The sequence below is a fragment of the Heliangelus exortis genome, chromosome 18 (assembly GCF_036169615.1).
Source record: "Heliangelus exortis chromosome 18, bHelExo1.hap1, whole genome shotgun sequence".
NCBI classification, from domain to species: Eukaryota; Metazoa; Chordata; class Aves; order Apodiformes; family Trochilidae; genus Heliangelus; species Heliangelus exortis.
In genome coordinates, this window is record NC_092439.1 from 5,812,829 (window position 1) to 5,832,688 (window position 19,860).

Sequence of the window (19,860 nt, forward strand, 5' to 3'; positions counted from 1 at the left end):
AGACTCATCCAAATGTAAAATTGATGTTATTTAAGAGAAGAGTTTGTATATCAGCTGGAAGATGTGACCATTAAAAGGAAGTTGCTTGGGACCAGCAGACCTTCCCTGGGACAGTGCTGGCTGGCAGGCAGCAGTGACACATGTGCTGGAGCAGCCCAGCTCCCTACCCACAGCTTTGGCTGGGCAGAAAAGGAGCTGCTGAAGCCCTGCAGCTGATCAAGTGAGGAAAGGATGTCCCAGGAATTCCCTTAGATGGCTACCTTTGTTTCTTGGTTTGGCTTTCATTTATTGTAGCTTTATCTTGTCTGCATCTTGGTTGATCCTGTTCAGACTGCAGGGCAAAGCAGAGCTGGTCTGGGTTGCTGGGAAGCCTGAAGATGGCTGATTCCACCCCCATGAGGGGCAGGGAAAAAGGAGATGGAGCTGCCACCCCACTACAGGTCAGAGTTTGCATTTGGGCAGTTGGCTGTTTCGAGCAGGGAGAGGGGTTTTGGCAGAATGGCTTGATGCAATTAAAGAAAAGGGCTCACACCTGCTTCTCATTAAAAACAAGGAAAAAAAAAAAAAAAAAAAAAAAAAAAAAGGAAAAAAAAAGAAGGGGGGAGAGACACAGCAAAAAGGCAAGAAAGAGGCTGCTGTTTCTTTAAGCCCCAGTCTGTGCAGGCCATTCTCAGCCCTGCTCTAAGTTCTTCAGTAATACTGAACTCCAGGTGACCCTCCCACGCAATAATTACTTTAGCATAGATTTGACAACAACAGCAAGGAGCTCTCTAAAAATAAGCACATGCTTAAACTAAATTTCAACCCTGGAGTTGTAAAGGGTTTCTTTACTCATGTAAAGAATCCGATACATCTCCCATGTTTTCCTTGATTAGAATCAATGTTCTTGGCAGTGGGAAAAAAGAAAAAAAAAAAAGTTTTCAAGGGATTTCCAATGCCTCCTGCTCCAGTCCCTAATCTGTCCTTTAAAGGGACCTCGTGGGAAGCTCTGTGCCAGTATCCCCACTCATTTACCCCCCCATCTAGTTTGTTTCAAGTTGAGCTATAACATAAACTCAATTTAACTGCAGTGCCCGGGATGTGCCTTTCCTTGCTTTGTAGCTGTAACACATTTCATTTAAAACAGGTATATGGTACCTTGTGATGCAGATTATCCAAAAGCTGCCCACCAGAGATTTAGTCACTCTTGTGATATAAGGAAACAAATTTCTCCCTAGGGAAAGGAAATTCAGCAGGAAAACAGGAAATTTCAGCTGCCAGTGCTGAAGGAATTATTTGTCCTTGAAGAGATGCCCAGAGGACAGAGTCATGTCCACTATTCCAGAGCACCTTGGGAGGATTTCCTATTATAACAAATCTCATAGAAATTAGCACTCACCCTGCCAAGGTTTAAAAGTAGTTCATATACCTTGCTACTACACTGAATCTGGGGTCCAGAAATCCCAAATGTTAACTGAATTTGATAGACAGTAACTCCTCTTTTATCAGGCAAGAAGAAACCATCTTTCTTAAAGAAGTTGAAGCTTGCTTTTCCTGGAACACTCAGTGGTGGCATCCAGGGAGGTCCTCTCAAAAGCTGAGGACCCACAGCCAGGGAAGCTAAAGCTGTCAGATGTGCTTTATGGACCACACAATGGAAGTTAATTCGGTGGGTAATGGAGGAGAGAAAAATATTATTATTCTCTGGTTCTTTTTAGGGACAATTTTCTCAGTTGGCCAGGCTGACTTCTTGCAGGCAGCTGTCTCACAAAATATGAACCATAGAAAGTACTTGCTCACCTTGTGCATCTTCCTCTTTGTATGGTTTTAGAGGCTGACATGCTAAGAAAAGCTTTTGGGGATTTTGGCAAAAAATAGGCACATGTATAGAACTCTAGAAAACTTCAAGGGGTTTGTATCAAGTTTCAATCCTCTGCAGTAATCTAACAGAAAATAAAATGTTTCAAGCTTTAAATACCATCAGGTGTGTGGTGTATGAAGAGCTGTACTCTCTGTGTGTACTACTGCCTGTAAACACAGCTCTTTTTCCTTTCTTTTTCTCTCAGAGAAAAGGTATTAGATCCTAACTGTAAACTGAATGTTTGCCTGGAAGCACATACTCAGATATTTATTCCAGGCAATCCTAATGCAGCACTTTCTCCTGTGACAAACCAGAGACTGGAATGCTGAGAAACATAACTATTAAGAAGTCTGCTTTCTCCTCTTGTGTATGGTTTGTTGTGGGTTTTTTTTATTTTATTAAATACACTTCTGCTCTATCATCACTGATGGGGTCAATTTGGTCCAATGAATTTTGATGAGACAAAGTGGTGGACTTGCTGCTGGCTTCTATTTAAATGCCTACCTCATAGAAAAAAATGGCTCTATCAGCTCACTAAATAACAAAACTCATGAAATTGCTTATTTTAGTCACCATTTGGACTAGTAGTAATTATGCCTGTAATAGTAAAATGAGGTTTTAATGCTGATTAATGAAATTGCTAAGCTGTCAAGACTGCTAGTCACACTTACGGGTCTCTGGAGACTGTCCCCTAAAATAGTTGCCATAATTTGTGTAATATGGCTTTTTTGTAGGACCAGATGTGAAGCATATGGTGACCTATTACAGTGGGGACGAGCCATAAGTCCTGGCTGAATTATATTGGACAAACTACCCAAATGGAAAGATAACGTCCAGTGGTTATTCTGGGATCATATCAGCTTACTGGAGGGTAAGGGGAGTGATGATGATGATGAGCTGGGGAAATTGCCTGGTTCAGTGAAGTATTCATCTTTGGTAGAGCAATACTGATAATTGTTTTAGGCTTATCCTAAGAGTACCAGTCTGCTGCACCTGCACACAAACTGTAAACCACATTGCTGCTGCACAGACTCTGCTCTCACCTGTCTGAGGGACCAGTTCCTGTAGCTAGAGGGAAGTCCCCTGGGCAGCCTGCAGCATCCCCAGAGCTCACCCAGTGACCAGTGGGAGCAGATCCCAGAGGCTACAGAGGAGGAAGCCTGCTGAAAAGCCCATGTATTCATCAATGACTGAAAGGATGGTGAACCATCCAGACCACAAAAAGTGGGCAGAAAAGGAAGGACTAATTATGTAATGAAAATCACTGCCCTTCTGTGCAGAGACACAGCTGTGATTGGGCACATCTCACTTCCTTATGGCTTTAGTCACTGGGGCAGGGCCCTCACTGGCAAGAAACCAGTCCATTATTCAATGCTGTACTCAGTCTCTGCTTTGTTGGCAGGTGCTACCCAGAGCTGAATCTAATGGACTGCTTTTCAGTTTTGCTGCTGCCACTTTGTATTACTGTTTGGTATGATTCTGTCATTTTATGAACAGTTTAACCTGTTTACTCATGTGTAAATGGACAATGGCTGAAGATTAGAAAGGCTTCATTTGCTATGAAGAGCTACTATCTTGTCTCAAAGGAAAGAACCAGTTGACCCAGATGGCAGGATGTCATCTTACTGTGGATGTAGGGAATTACCATCACGCTGCTGACTGATGTGTACAGTAACAAATACACAACAGCACAGCTACTCACTGATTTTTGGAGGCCAGAAAACTATTATTTCAGTAACTAGATCATACAAATTAATACACAGAATGATTCTTAGGCAGATGCAAAGTGTTTCATGTGAGTTTCTCAAATCAGTGCTATAATTGCTACTGGCCAAACTTACTTTGGACAAGATATCCTTGTTCGAATGTTTATTTACTGGAGGGAGTAAATTTTGCCTTATCCCCTTTTAAACACACTTCCAGTACTTCTTCCATTGCCATAGTCTAGGATTGTTCCATCAGATAGAATTGCTCTTGTCATTCGCTGTCTCATCACTGATTTCACAGCATCCAGTTGTCCACCCCTAACCCACATAAGCAGTGTCACCAATTTCATAAAATCAGATCTGAAACTACTGAAATACTGAAACTACTTACTGCAGTTCTGTAATCACGTAAGGCTGATTTATTGCACAAAAGGCCTCTTCGAATTATCTGGCAACAGGAACTGAGGCATTTTCATTATATGGCCAAGCTTTCTGTGACAAATAATGCTTTCACAGCTTAACTGGCATTTATACAAATACTCAGGCCTGTAAATGGTACTTGTGAAAGCCACAGCTATAGCTGGGGTTGTCTGCATATGGTTACTACACTCCAGATAGACAATTGGTTCCTTGGAAAAGTCTGTTTTCATAGTAACATAGTTACAAAGCAGTCTCTGAAGTGCTGCTGTGTCAGGAAAGCACATCACAGGCAGAAGGTAATGACTGCTGACACCAGAGCAGCTTTCCTCTTGTTCCATACAAAAGCCAGCAAACTCGAAATCATCAGTGCAACCACTCTGCTTACCTGCCCCCATTGTTGGAGCCTCTCTTTATAACAGGGAGATAAATCTATCAAAACACAGTTTAAGGAACAAAAAAAAAAAATTACTGCACAGTGTACAGAGGTCCAACTGGCTTGTCTGAAAAAAAATTAGAATGGGATTAAGTTTTCAACAAAGAGTATTTCCTACCCCAGGTGCAGTGGCAGTGCTTTGTGAACTACTTGCAAAAAAAAAAAAAAACAAAAAAAAAACAAAAACACCAAAAACCAATACCACCCAAACAAATGGACCCAAAGCCCTCAAAAGAAATCTGAGGTGGGATTTGCTTAAAATTGTCCCTATCCTTGGCACTTTGGCACTCACTGTTATATCAGAAGAAGAAGAAATTCAGCAAACAAGTCTGTCTAGTGTTTGCAGTAGTTATTGTCTATGTATTTAGACCTGGAGATCCAGTATGTCTTCAGACTGCCCCAACAGCTTTAAGGTGAAATAGTTTGTGGGGTTTTAACGTATTTTGTTTCTCAAAGTTAGGAATAGGAAGCTGGCTCATTCTCTGTCCAAGATCTTTCCAAATAAAAGCTGTGGGGGACTAACCAGCAGCAAGTTGTCAATTAGGGAAAAAGGGCTCAGTTCCTAGTTTGGCTGCAGGTGACTGGTGTGAGTTTGGCTGATTAGCCTAATTTTTGTCTCATGGTTACTCTAACAGTTAAAAAGTTGCTGAGATACCAGCTTTTTTCTCTCTCCAATTCTTGCTTCAGTTTGACAGTGAAGGGGGAAATCATGAAACACCAAGTCAAGGCTTAGCCCTGACCGAAGTGCCACTGCCACACAACCAAGAGGGGCAGCTCTTCTGAGGGGAATTTCCATGGTTGCTGAAGGGCATTGCACTGAGAACAGTAAATTTTATCTGCAGCTCTCCAGTGTGCTGAAGTCTAACTGGGAACTGAAACAGCTCAAAAGTGATCATGGAGCAACTAAGATTTTTTGCATAGGATGTGTCCCAAAGCCTCTACATACTTCTAGAGACCATAGGATGATGGATTTAAATGCCAAAGTGATAGGATGTCTGATAGGATTTTTCAAATCTTACTGGAAACAAAGATATCTGAAAATCTCGCCTTAGTTTGGTAATAGAAACCCAAATCAAAGATTAAAAAAAAAAAAAAAAAAAAGCCAATTGAGTTTCATTTTAATCTGCTACTGAATGTCTAAGTTGTACATCTAGTATAATTGATTATAAATAATAAACATATGTACTCTGTAATTTTTAAGTCCACAGTAAATTCAATAGCACTTTGTACTAGGAGTTGTTCTGTTGATTAGGAGACCTTAATCAATACAATTTAGGTCCTCTTAGGAACTGCCACTCTCCCAGACTGAGTTCAGCTTGAGCCAGATGCCTTGTAGGGTCAATACGATGCTCAAATATGTTGGCTTCAAAATTCTCCAGATACCTCATAACACAAAACTAATAAAAATACAGTGTTACTGACAGGGCTGTAGTCTGCTACAAAACTGGCTGGCTCAAGCCAGAGATAAAGGTAGGGAAAGTGATAACTAAATGGGGGAAATAGAACCCAATACAGATGACTGAAAAATTATTTAGTGTACTACAAGTTAGTATACTCAATCAGACTTCTCTTGCATTTTGTCCTGATTAGGCTTACAAGAACTGAAGTAAAAAATGTTAAAATCTGACTTTAGCCTTGCATGCAAAAAGTGTCCTACAAGGTTCCTGCACTGGGCCACCTGTAAGTTCTAACACAGATGTCTAAGCCTGATCATAATGTGATTTTATCTGAGTAGCAGGTGAATGCAAATTAGAAGCAATGATGGTGCATAAAAGAGTGGTTACTGCAAATGAGGAATCTACAGGGAATTCAGGATCTTTATCTCAAATCAGAGGCAAGACAAAATACACTGCTTTGCCATGCAGGTGTTGTTCTATGCAGCTTTTACAATGCTTTTCTCTTTCCAATAGGAAGTTATCATGTTGGGCAGGGAAAAATTGTCCTGTCTGCCTATAACTGCTAGAAAATATGAATTTTAAAAAAAAAAAAAAAAAAGGGGGGGGGGGGTGCTGGGGAGGAAGAGAGAGGTAAAAATTCCAGGTATGTAATTTAATCAGGTGTGGTCAAAAGCAAGGTCTCAAAGAAAGCCCTTGGGTCAATTTAACACAGAATGGAAGGGCTACAGAGTTTGGAAGGCTCCCTGATACTTAAATTATATACGATTTCCAGGAGTTTCCTTAATAAAATTTGTCTAGGGAGAAAATATTGGTGTCAGTGAGGGGAAAAAATCTGATTCACGGAAAATGGAAAAGAGAAAAGCAGCTTCAACCAGGACTCACTCATGAATCTATTTCTTAGACAGAGTCTTGGCAAAGGCATTCTCCTGGTAGAACTTGCCTGGAGTAGACCAGATTGATTTGACAGTCTCTTAGCCTAATAAATGCTTGACCTCAAGGTCTGCTGAATTCACTGAATTCCCAATGCAGAGAGAATTGGGAACCAATCACCTCTGGGGAACATCCTGTTCTGCAGCCCTCCCCTGATAAAGGCCTTGACTGCTTTCAGCCTGATGGAGATGACGAGATGAAAGCTGCTCTCAGAAAAAGAAAGGTTAATCGACTCCACTGCTGTTAATCAATCACTTGGAAAGATGCAGCACTTACAATAGGTAGGCCCCTCTTCCTGCCAAGAGATTCTTGCATGTTAACCAGGGACCATCTCCTACAGCTTGAAGGATGAGTAATAGAAACACAACCCAGATAGATGCCAGGTGTCTGATCCAAAGCCAGCTGAAGTCAATAGAAAGACTCCCAGTGAGTTCAATGGGCTTGGATCAGACCCCAGAGAAAGACTTATTATCCAAGGTTTATTCTGCATACAGATACTGAGCTACTTTCAGTAGTGAAGGATCCTTGAAAAGAAGTGGAGTCATCACACTTTTGCCTCCCTGTGAAAATCAAACTTCTTCAAACCATACTGTGTTCCATTTACCCTGATTGTCAGCTATGGCTGAGATCCAGCAAAGGCAAATTACCTGCCTGTGACAGCACAGACAGACATGTATCCATCTCAGAATCTCTACAGAGCACAGAAAGAAAAAATGCCAAACTGCTAATGGTTTCCTGGTCATTTCGTAATTGCCACCAGCCAAAATGATCAGAAGAGAAAAAATTAGATCAATTTCTGAAAGGCCAAAGGAAAACTGAGGAAAAAACAAAAGAATAACAGCTAACACAATTAAACAGATTCTGCCATGGAGAAGAAGCAGCTCAGTGCTGAACAACCAGCAGTATCCAAGGTGAGGCTGACAGAGCCAGAGAAAAAAAATACAAGAAACAACACATGCCTGGGAAGTACCCCTAAAGATTAGGTATTTCTCTAAATTAACAGCTATATTCAATATTAACATCAAGTGATGACAAAGCAGTGACTTTCTTTGATACCTCTCTGACTGGAAGCAGAGTGTCTCAGCCTCTTGTTACAAACCCAGGCCCTCACGTCCCAGTGCAGAACCACTTGGTAACACACCTGCCACACCACACTGCCAAAATACCACATGGCAAACAGCTGAAGCCAAGAGATCCACACCTTCAGGACATCTACAAATACCAAGTACCAGTTTATAGCTTATTGAAGAGTCTGGAACAGACTTCTGCTTCTTCAAGGCACTGATTCTGCTACTTTCTCATGACCATCCCTACCCAAAGCAGACTCCTGGCTGAAGATCCATCAGTCTTTACTCACCCGGTTCCATCTGCTCCCAGAAAGCTCCAGGTTGCTCAAATCCTGGAAGAAAGCTGCTGAATTAATTTTTTTTGCTTTAGGAATAACCCAGTTTTCACTAGATGCAGATACCTGAAGTAGATAATGACAGACTGGTGCCATGGACTGTATCTGTCCTAGCTAGCAAGAGGTATCAAATCAGGTCCTTCAGCAATGCAGATGCAGTGGCTGCTCTCTGCTCCTCTGGAAGTTCATGGCATTACAAAAGCACCCCTGGTGATGGATTTTTCTCCCTACACAGTGACAACAAGCCACAGATAAGTGAAAGAGAATGACTTAAGGTGCACTCTATGTATGACTTCTTTGTGCTCCAAGAAAACACTTTACCTGAGGAATGGCAGCCATCTCCAGTGTAGCCATGCCTTTGCCAGTAAACAGCTGTGTCTGACAAAACCAATTCTCTAGTCTTCCCATTGCTGGCTGAAAAACCCTTCACAAGACAGATTCTACCTATACATGCAAAAGGAAGAACATAGATTTGGTGAATTTTTCCCCTTCACTCAATAGATGAAATAACCAGCAGCGTGAGCAAAGCAGGGCAGGTATCATTTAGAGAATGAAAGTGCCACATACAAAACAATAACTGGGTTTAAGAGGTACAGCAGTTTTTTTCCTAGAAAATACTTGGCGTAGCCTTCAATCTGAAAATCAGCTTAACTCCATAGTTACATGTAGTGCACACTCCATCAAAACACACAGGCAGCAGTCCTCTCAGCAGCACCCTGCTGTAAGAGCCCAGAAATTGTTGTCTACAACCTCTGTATCAAAATAAAGCCAAAAGTATCCTGCTAAGATTAACAGGAACACTCTACGGCTTTCTAGGTCTTGTTTCATGTTACTGCAGGTGCAGATTTTCTCATGTTTGCAACTGGATTTTCATGGCCATAACTTCTATTTTTGAACAAGATTCTGTTCTGATAGAACAGAACTGCAGACACAGCACCAGGTCCTGTTGTATTTTCCAGTCTGCTGTCACACACCAAACTCCACACCCCTGCAGCTCTCCTGGCAGTGGTGGATGCTGCTGTAGCCACAAAACTGAGAAGAGATCCAGATAAGAAGTGATGTTGGTTCATCTATGACCGTTCATTCATATATTATCCCATAATGGATGAGCAGAAAGCACCTGCAGCTCAGTCCTGATGACCAAGGGAGGAAGCACAAAGGTTACCCCCTAATCAATTTTTTCATCCTGCAAGGCTTAACTGCACAAACTTGGTTGCACTGAATTATAATATCTGAAGACCAAAAAACTCTTCTGTCTAAAAGGAATGGAAAGATGGATGGCAGAGTAATGGAAGGAAAAGTCTGAGTGCTTTATCGACCCAACCTGACATCCTATGAATGGTAAGCAATAAAAAGGTACTGAGAAATAGAAAAGTTCCTCCCCTTATCACTGTTCTCCCCCCACAATTGTTAATGCCACAGAAATGTGCAAATTGCCCTTGCACCACGTATTTAAAAATTCTTGCAATTTTATTTGCATATAAAGGCCGCTAGATATAATATCACAATAAATTTAAAGAAACAACTGCTTTTCTAATTTCCATTAACAAGGTAACATAATCCAGAACAAAGCTCAATAGCATTTACAGTGGTAGAACAGAAATAACTATCTGCAACAATATTTTGTGCTAGCGAGATTGCATTTACACACAGTGCAAAATAAGAAAAAGGAAATAAAAATACAAGAAGAATATTTAAATATAAAGGACAACTAAGCCTTATTTTAGTTAGGCTTGATTGTATCCATTTGACTCTATACATGCCTGAACTATGACAAAGATTTAACTCAGGCTCTTGAAGGCCTTGAGCACTTGGAAAATGTGTCACATCCTTCATAATTTAGATGTGCTGTACAGCATAATTTTGCAGATGCTATACTGGCAATATTAAATCCTAGCTTAGTTATAATGCACAAAAAATACATATATATATAAATTCATATTTAAAAGGAGTCCGCATTTACATTTTTTTTTTTACTGCATGAAATACCTGCTCTTTGCAGCTTTCACCCTCAGTCTTTTAAAGCTAAAATAATTTAAAAACAAACAATAAAAGGCAGATATCACATATAGGCTGTCTTTAAAGTATAAAAGCAGGTAGAGACAAACAAGTGAGAGGTCTGTTCTCCCCTTGCTGCATTTGGCTGTTAATAGAAACAAGTTTCAGTACATGCACAAATACCAAGAGGTAAATAGACCCCAAACTATTGTTTGTCCTACAAAAATTTTTAAAAAATTGATACACATGGAAATTAAAAGCTAATATCTAGACCTAGGGAAAAAGAAGACACTTAAAAAACCTCTACAAGAACAAAAGTTGTGCAAATTTGGGTGTTTTTAAATGCTGCCTTTTTTTTTTTTTTTTTTAGCTTATAATATAATATTAAAATAAGGTCTCTCACTTATTAAAAGAAAGCTTGGCTGTCCTTTTGAGAACACTATAACAATTTACAATGGCAAATTCATTGAAAAACAAAATTCATTTTACAAATTCACAACGCTTTATCAATTCAAAATGAATGCTGCATTTCCAAAAAGCACAACCTCTAACTTTTCTTGTTTTCTTTTGTACCAGCAATTTACAAAAAAAAATAAACAAAACCCCAAAAAAACAAACCCAAACCCCATCCCAAAACAAAATCCCCAGGGTTCCCCCAAATTCTCACCCTCTCCTCCCCCCCCCTCCCAATTTTGAAATAAACATGTAACAGAATGTAAGTGTTACAATTAGAAAATGGCAGTTTTTAGACCTTCCCCAGTTCCAAATGTGCATTAGTGCTTCATGATCCTTGAGGGGTTGGAAGGTCAAATATAATTGGAGGGTTGGTGGGTTGAAAGCTGACTGTACACGTTGAAGCATTGATGTAGGTTGTGTAACCATCTGTCATAATGCCATAACCTGTAGGGAGAAGGTGTCACACTTACTGCACCATAAACAACAATACTGCCCCTGGGCAGCTGCACTGAAAGCCTGTTGTGGGATCAATGCTTTGGAATAAAATTAAATTAATCCCTTCCAAATGCTACAAGCTCGTGGAAGCTGCAAGAAAGCCTTGACTGAAAAAAATGCAGCGTGCTGTGTTTGAAGTAAGAATTGATGCTTTTGCATTATACACAAACTTTTCTCCCCTATGGAAAATCCTGTTGCAATTGGACACAGCAGAAGCAGACAAAGCCACGCATGCACTTTTCCTAATTACTAAATTAGTGAGATGTAGTTTGCATGCCTGTAATGTTTGTCAGATGAAAAAGACTAATTAGGAGCAAAAATTTTAGAATTCTCTTTGGTTTCACCTACAAAAGCCCTTCTCTGGGCAATGAACTGAACCTGGAAAGATTTTCCCATGCCAGTACTTTTTATCCAGTTCTTCATCACAGGACTGGCAACCTGGTGTTCACACCAGCTTGTGGAACCTCAGAAACTCATTAGCAGGTTAAAAATATACACACATACATACTTACTTTATATATATTTACCAGTGAAAATCATGATGAGGGAAAGGAATTTCCTGCTATAAACACACCAGAGCACTGGAGGTCAATGGATGACCTCTAGCTTAAGCAGAAAATTTGGGGTGAAGGTTAAATAGATGACTGCTTTTCATTCTGAAGGGATCTTAATAACTTGTTCCCAAATAAAAAAGCAAGAAGCAGAGAATATTAATCACAGGTGTTTCAGCATGCCAAGAACTTGACTCCTCAGTAGCAGTATGGCATCAGTATCAGGATGCTCAACCTTCTAAACATCTGGCCAGCAATGTTTGTGCTCAGTGTTGCTGAGGAACCAGCAGCAATGTGATTTTTCTGCTGGCCTCTATCTCTCTCCCTCTTGCCACATGGGAACAGGGCACAACAGGGGGTTGTGCACTCCAATAATTTCGGGCAAGTGAAGCAAACTATAGAGACCCATGACTTGAGTCACCCCTGAGCCTTCAATTCAGCAAATGTAATCTGAGCAAATGAATGATAACAAAAGTGCAGAGATCCTGAGAAGGCAGAGGCTCTCTCACAGTCTCTCAAGCATAAGGATATCAGGGCTCCAGTTCCACTCATGTAGAAGATGAGAGAAAGCTCTACAGTTGTTTTCAGCTGACTTCCACAAAAAGCTAACAAGCTTGAAAATAATCAAGGAAAAGTTTGGCACCAAATGTACTTTAAAAAAAACCCACAACAACAACAAACCCATTTCATGGTGGAAGAGAACTTCCCATTGCTAACCCACACGGGAAAAATGTTTTTCTTTTAAACCATTATGATACAGTACAGATCACTGCTGTCTGAAAGGAAAGATAAATACAGCTACCCACAGTGTCTATCAGAAAGAATAATCACTTCAGAATTGCTGCACTGTCTGCTTGTATTACTTTATTTATTTAGACTGGCAATTTTGATTTAGATCATCTCATGGTGGGAAAAGCCTCATTTGCAGTTGTTCTTCCTTATCAAGCAGGAAAAAAACCCTGCATCACCAAAATGTGTGTATAGACTCTGTTGATTTAATGGAATGTAGTGCACATTCATCTCAGCTGGAGTTGGATGAGAATTAATTGTACTGTAAGATAATGCTCTTAACACTTGTTTTTTTCTTGCAGCATTCAAACAATCAGTTCCTTTCTCTTCTGCATAAGTATTAAGTGGGATTGTAACTTTTTGGTTGGTGTCCATGTATTATAGTGCTCACTTTTAGCATGTTCTACCACCTTTCCTATGAGATTTAAATGTAAGGTACTGCCCAGGGTTCCTCAGTCCTCTTTCAAAATGATGATCCTGTAACATTCAAATACTTTTCTTCCCATTACTTACCCTATTGCAACTAGAAGTTTCATCATACAGTGCCTAAAAGGTGGTAGACAATTTACATTACTTAGCTGGAAATCCTGCTTTATTCTTAGTATCAAAGGATTAATATTTGTACAAAATATTCTATCTTTTCTTTAAAAGCTACTATTCATGCCACTATACTTAAGGTCATGATGTCAGCATTTCCATTATAAACTATTTACAGATACCAGGCATAAAATTCATTCTATGGAGTCACAAGGGTTTCAGAAAAACCAACAGCACTAGTTGAGAAAGCTGTTCTTTTTTTGTTTTTCTTTTATGAAGTCCTCCAAATCCTTAAGCCTATGGAAAACCTAATTAGAGTCAATGGAAAAACCTCCAGGGGGGACAGTATAAAGCATTTAATGTGTAATTTTGAGTTCCAGGGTCATGCAGTCTTACACTCTGTCTCAGGCAGAGCTCCACGTGTTTGTCTCTCAGCCACATGAAAGCTACAAAATTGTATTAAATATTTAAGTATCTACAAAATGGATTTAATCTCTCAGTCTCTTCAACTGCCACAAACTGAGCTTATTGTTTCTGAGGATTCACACACTGCCTGATCTGGTGCTGAAAGTGAGGAAATCTCTCTTCTAAAATATGTTAGAAGGCAACATACAGAGCACAAACTGTACTACAGGATGGTTTTAGAAATGTATGCAGAGTGAGTTGTGCCAATCTCCTCCTGATGTCTGACTCAAGATGCCCTGCTTTCTGCTTTCCCTTAAAAGCTGAGGGAGGTGAGCTGAGACTGAATTGTCTCCAATTTTCTTTCTTTTCTAGCACTTTTTTTTTGCTCCTTTGCTTGGAATAATGGGGATAATTTTAATTTTGGCTTGCAAGTGTGGGGAATTTCATCTGTACCCTTGACCAAGTTTGTCAAAATTTGAGTTGCTTTCAAGCAACCTGTATAGAACAACCCTTGCACAGTGAAACATGTGGGTGGCTAAATGTAGCACACTTCACTGAATCAGTTTTAATTCTGGAATAAATTCACAAAGTGCTGTGCATGCCATCTCTCCCTACTTTAGTCCAATTCATCCCTTGCCACTTCCAAAATGCCCTTCCTCAAAATCAGCCTGGGACTGAAGAGGGGAGGAGTGCTGCTCCTTACCTTCATGAATCCCACCAAAGACGTGGAGTTTGGGTCTCACTCGCCTCTGCACTGTGTTCAACAGCTCCACACAACCCACTCTCTGCAGCTCCTTTGGAACCCAGTCTCGAAAACCTAAAGGCAAAATGCAATTAATACCATTAATTTTCTCTATTCAGGTAAAGTTTCGTGTAGTCTTTCAGGAAGTCATAATTCACAGAAAGATTATTACAGTATTTGTAGTCATAACCTCTCCATTAAAGCACACAATGGCTTTTAGGGAATGTTTCTCTGTCACTTTGTCTTCCTTAAGATTTCCTCCCTCCATCTGCATTAATACTTTTCTGGATGTGATCTGTTTTTTTAAATTGTGAGTTTAAACTCATCTTCCACCTTGAAACCCTGGGACATTTATTCCTGGCATTGCTGCAGATTTTTGCCAGCTCCCCAAGCCAGTGAGATGGTTACTCCAGAAACCAAATTCCTTGGGAAGATCAGCTGAACCACAACCTGATACCTCTGCCACCCCAAAGATTTAAAATACTGTATCTTCCACAAATAAAAATAAGTATCTTCCACAACTTCCAGAGGACCATGGTCTGCAAATGTCAGGTAACTTTTGAGTCTCCAGTCTCCATCAATGAGCAATGCAATGAAATAGCTTCCAGCACTGCTGATGGACCACATTGCCATTCAGTCCTGCAGATAATACAGAAAAAGGCACAAAACTTGACAGCAGTTGTTATAGAAGTGCCTGGACTAGCACTGACAAAGGTCAGCAGGACAAGATGGATGAGGAGGAGTAAAAGGGAAATCAGAAGCCACATCCAAATGCAACACTGTTCTACTGACTTTGAAGTAATTATACCCTGTGCCAAGTTTATTCCAGGCAGTAAAAACAAGTTGTGACATGAAATCCACTGCACATTGGAGAGAACAAAGAGCCCAGTTATAGCTCTACCTCCCTTGCTGTTTATGTAACATAAAAAGCAGCATTTTGTCAATATTATCATGAAGGCTAAAACCTAGAACCACTCCCTACAGACACAGCACTAGCACCTAATCTGTGTGTCTAGTTAAAATACAGCGTCAGCCTTTGGAAACTGAATAACTTCATTATTATCCATCAAAAACAAAATGTAATTGTGTTTATTCAATTAAAGCACTCGTTAGTGTCTGCAGCATCACACTATTTCTATATGAACCCAATTCAGTGCAGATGGATTAGCAAGCCACTTAAAATAGCACCCAGGAAACATTATAAACATGCTTGTGGGGTTTTTTGCATCTTTGGGAAAATAAACAGATTAAAAGAGTGCTATTCAAAGCTTTGATTTTCAATATCCGGTGCACTCCAGTGCCAGTGGCTGGTGCATCATTGCTTTAGCAAAGCAGCACACTGGTACCTCTAGGAAGATTACAGAGAATTTGCAGATTGTCTTAAAACATTCTCTAAGTAGTATTAAAAGAGTAACCAGGCTATAAAAGGCACGGTAAATACATTACTGGTCAAAAACTTTCTGTTCTCTGCTGACTTTTCATTGTGGCACAAACATCAGCAGGCATTAATTCCTGACTTTACACTAAAGAGAGCACTGAGCCAGCCTGGCAGCACTTTTTTTTTTTTTTTTTTTTAATTTTATAATGCAATTCTGGGAAGTTTTATTTTATAATATTCTTATATTGCGTCCTATCTTAAAGGCAGTACACATCGTGTGATGATCTGACCCCTTAGATTCCAAGAGCTTACTAAACCTCTGAAAAAAATCAGTCTTCTAACAATTGTGGAAATGAAGAAGAGACTGACACAATTTTTTATCCTGCCATATGTGTAAAAAGGCAGATGCCCAGTTGTTGTCAAACCAACTGAAATACTTAAAATAAGGTCCCAGACTGCTTGCCACACGTGTCTTAAAGAAAAGTAGTAAATGTTATGTAATACTATCTTGTGGGGTATAGAACAGGGTTGGATTATTAATCTAATAGTTGGTGTTTTCAAATGGTTTTATTGTGAGCTTTAATGACTTTAGATACTCCTGCCTCTGCTGAATAATCATATTAATGTCTTTTTGAGAACTTCAGAACTTAGCTGAGAACTTATGATTAAAATGGGGATCAGTGAATTACATTTACAAGGCAAGCAAAATTTAACTGAATTATAAACTTTAAGTAGTTAATGAAAAAACATATTACGAACTTGTGCTCACCTGTCATTAGTTTGAATAAGAAACAATTATCTGAGAATATAATTTTTATTCCTTCACAAATTCGCTATCAGCCAATCAATAACTTTAAAATTACTGTTGCGTGTCCTAAGTTTACAAGGACCCTACCAAGGAGAATATGTGACTGCATACTCCTGAAGCTTGCCTGTGTACTCAAAACCTTAAGAAAACATGTCATTGCAGTGGAAAAATGTTTAAAAAGTTTTAGTCAATCTCCAAAAGATCATACAGATTTTAAGATTAATACTGTTCTTAAATAAAATGTCAAACCATAGTGGCCATGGAGTCAGATATTTTATTTTCCCTAGCTTGAGTTAAAAAAAAAAACCCAAAGAAAAGAGGTTTTATTAACATAACACCTGGACACTAAAGACATCTGCTGAGCCTAATAATCAAATTACACTTCTTCCAAAACAGCTTTTTAATCCATAGTTTTGAGTTAGGGTGCAATTACAGTATAGTTTATTGTATTATTGAATTTTCTTGTTTTGGTAGTAAAATTCTCATGCAAAAAAATCACACACAGCTTTAGTTTCACTTACCAAGTGGAGGTCCATGTGTCATTAGTATATCAATTCCCTCAGGAATAAGGTTCCACTTGTCTAGCAAAGACTGACCTCTGGGTAGGTTGAAGCCCCATCCATTAAACCACGGTGTCCTTTGGGGAAAAATAAGATGAACTGCATCAGTATAAAATAAAAATCTCTTCCCTTTTCCAATTTTTCTGAATTAAAGGAGTTTCTGTGCTTCAGAGATTACGTGCAGACAGCCTTTTTGAAGGGGATTCTTCTAAAGCAAACTGGTTCAAATACATACCTACATTAACATATATGTTTAAATTTAGATAAATATCCTATACTTTTTTGCTACTTCAAGAGAATTTAGCCCTGAGGGCATTTACTCGCTAGACAGAAAGGGGGAAAAAAGAAATTGTTCTGAAAAGAAACTATAATATTCACACCTGTTACTAACAACTCCTATACAACTGTTAGTATTGTACTATTTTTAAAAGTTTTCATTAATGTGAGTGTTTTCTAGAGCTCAGGCATCAGATTTTGATGGGACTGCTTCACTTAGTAGGTAAGGATGCTCCTGTCCTGTCCCTAGTCACACAGGGGCATCTTCCTGAGAGTTCAAGCTACTGCTGTAGTTTTCTGTGTACTGCAGTTCTGAAAATAAAAAATGGGTGGAAAAAAACAACCACAAACCAACCTTAGAGAAAAAGCAGACCTCTTAAAAAGAGAGAGATCATTAAGAATCTAAAGAGTCCTACATAACTTCATTATGTAACCTGCTTCCTGCACCCTCTAAATTATGCATTTTTCAGCCTCAAATATGCATTTAAATGGAGCTTTCGTGCTCAGATTACATCTCTATTTTTTGGGCTTTGTAATTAAAGTATTTTGTTTTCCAGAGACAGTAATTTGACCAATGGAGATTATACCCAGTTCTACGAATGGGCTTAATTTCTGGCAACTGGCAGCAAGGGAACACAGTGGGAGGTGCTGGGATAGGAGCAGGAAGGTCCCTGGTGTCTTAGTGACAAATAATAGACATATCATATGTAGTTATTTTTGACTAACAACTGTACACACAGAGGAACTTGTTCAACCTAGGATGCTTCCTAAATGCTAACAAAAGATGAGAAAATAACATGTTAGTTTAACATTTTATATGAGCTACAGGTTCCTCATGTACATAGCAAGGAAATTTCCCCTCTCACTGCTGGCTTGCTCTGCACCCCACTGAAACACTGTAAAAAGCTGGTATCTTGTAAAGTAAGGTCAGTGTCCCTCACAGGGGGTTTGCATGCAACTGAATTAAAACTGAAGCATGTGTCTGAGCTTTAACTAAGTCACAAGTGTTTCTGCTTTGCTATGATTGACCTTTCTGAAACACCTATCTAAATTTCCTTTCCTATAATGCTCCTAGGTTTTAAAGTATCAAGATTATTGTAACCTTCAGGGCTGCAGTTAACAGTTAAAATATGGTTTGGTTAAACATTCAGCTACTTAAAAAAACAAACATACAGTGCATAGTTTGAACTTTTCACTGTCAATTAATGATTCTTTCCCCACTTGCATTTCTCCTGCAGATAATACTGTAGTTATTACACCATAGTTAAACCTGAAATGTGAAACCACATCTGTGATCTCTCTGGAGCTCTTTGGAGACTATACCCACAGAAAAACCTGGATTTGTCTGCAGGTTTTTTATTTTATTTTCTTATGAAGCACTGGGGGAGGAGGGGAACCTCAGCTCCAATATATTCATTCACCAGGCTCTGTAATTAGCTGTGACTAACAGGCACCACATGGGAATCCACTTGTAAGAAAACTTTGGAGAAACCTTCCCCATTATGCAGCATGTGCACGAAGATGGTCAAGTACTTCTTTAATATACTAAATATTTGCATACAAAATGAATAAATCTGGGAGAAGCGAGGGGGAGACTGGAAAAAACACCTGGATTTCAGATTTAGGTTTCAGACATTTAAAACCCAAACCTGTACTGCATGTTCCATGCCAGCTCTGTCCCCTATCCAGGAAAACAGAGTCCCCAGCCCCCCCACTGCTGAGGACGTTCAGCCCCCACCAGAAAAGCCCAGAGAAAAGAGGACACGTTCAGAACAACACCAGGAACAAAAAACTGCTTTGTGGTAGAGATGCAGGTTCAGATGAGATCACAAGGAAGGTGACCCAGTGTTTGCACTGTGCTGCGTGGCACTGCACACAGAATGCAGTGATGAGCTGGGAGTCCCCTGAGGAACCAGATGAGGAGCTGCTTACCCCCAGCAAACCTGAAATGTGTGCAGGAATGAGAAAGCCTGCACTGCAGGTAGGAAGCATCCTATCAATGGATATTGGGTAGGGATATTTCACTCCTATTGCTGTCTTTCTTTTTCTGGATATGTAAGAATTAAACAAAACTGCTCTCAACTTCTAAATAATTTGGAGGGGGAAAAATGGTGATTTGAGTTATATGCCTTCTGCACCATCTTCTCGATCTTACTTACCAGGAGAAACCATCTCATATCAAGGAAGAAATTCCTGTAATGAACTCTGGCTGCACCCACCCATGGGAAGTCACAATCAAGTGCCAATACTTAGTAAAGGCTACTTAGTTATTAGTAACCATATTTAAGATCTGCCATACTTTCCTGTGAAGTTCTAAAAAAGAGACTGGAGTTAACTCCTGAAAACACTAATATTCTATCTCATTTTTAAGCAGCTGACAAGAAAAGAAAGTGACCAGCTGTTGAATAACACCACAAGGGAGGTGTAGATGTAAGAGCCAGAGGGATTAGTAATGAGAGATTACAAATGCTTGTGTCATTTTATGTTTGACAGACCAGAACACTTCCTCATCCCTGCTGCCCGGCGTGACGCGTGTCTCGCTCCCCCAGCCTGCATCCAGCAGAACCTCTTGGAGCCTCTGCTTGTCAGAACCACGCTGCACTGCACAGCATCCTTTGTGTGCCATCAAACCATCCTGATAACTCTTGATCTCCAGCTCACCTGACAGCTCAGCCCCCCCCGACTGCAAACCTTCTGTAAGAGATGCAGACATCACTTGACATAATACCAAGAAGAG

At 39.8% G+C, this 19,860-nt stretch overlaps 1 protein-coding gene and 1 long non-coding RNA gene across 3 annotated transcripts in view; one reads left to right on the top strand and one right to left on the bottom strand.

Moving 5' to 3' along the window:
• Nucleotides 1-19,860, top strand: part of LOC139804468 (uncharacterized) — a 244,637-nt gene that overhangs the window by 102,724 nt on the left and 122,053 nt on the right. The window lies entirely within an intron of this gene.
• MPPED2 (metallophosphoesterase domain containing 2) overlaps nucleotides 9,580-19,860 on the bottom strand; it is a 96,194-nt gene continuing 85,913 nt past the window's right edge. For both annotated transcript variants that reach the window (XM_071761726.1, XM_071761727.1), the window contains exons 5-7: nucleotides 16,809-16,924; nucleotides 14,063-14,176; nucleotides 9,580-11,026 (exon numbers count right to left, since the gene is read on the bottom strand). In XM_071761726.1, coding sequence (XP_071617827.1) covers nucleotides 10,908-11,026; nucleotides 14,063-14,176; nucleotides 16,809-16,924 — 349 coding nt within the window. In that variant the 3' untranslated portion in view covers nucleotides 9,580-10,907. The remainder of the gene's footprint in view (nucleotides 11,027-14,062; nucleotides 14,177-16,808; nucleotides 16,925-19,860) is intronic.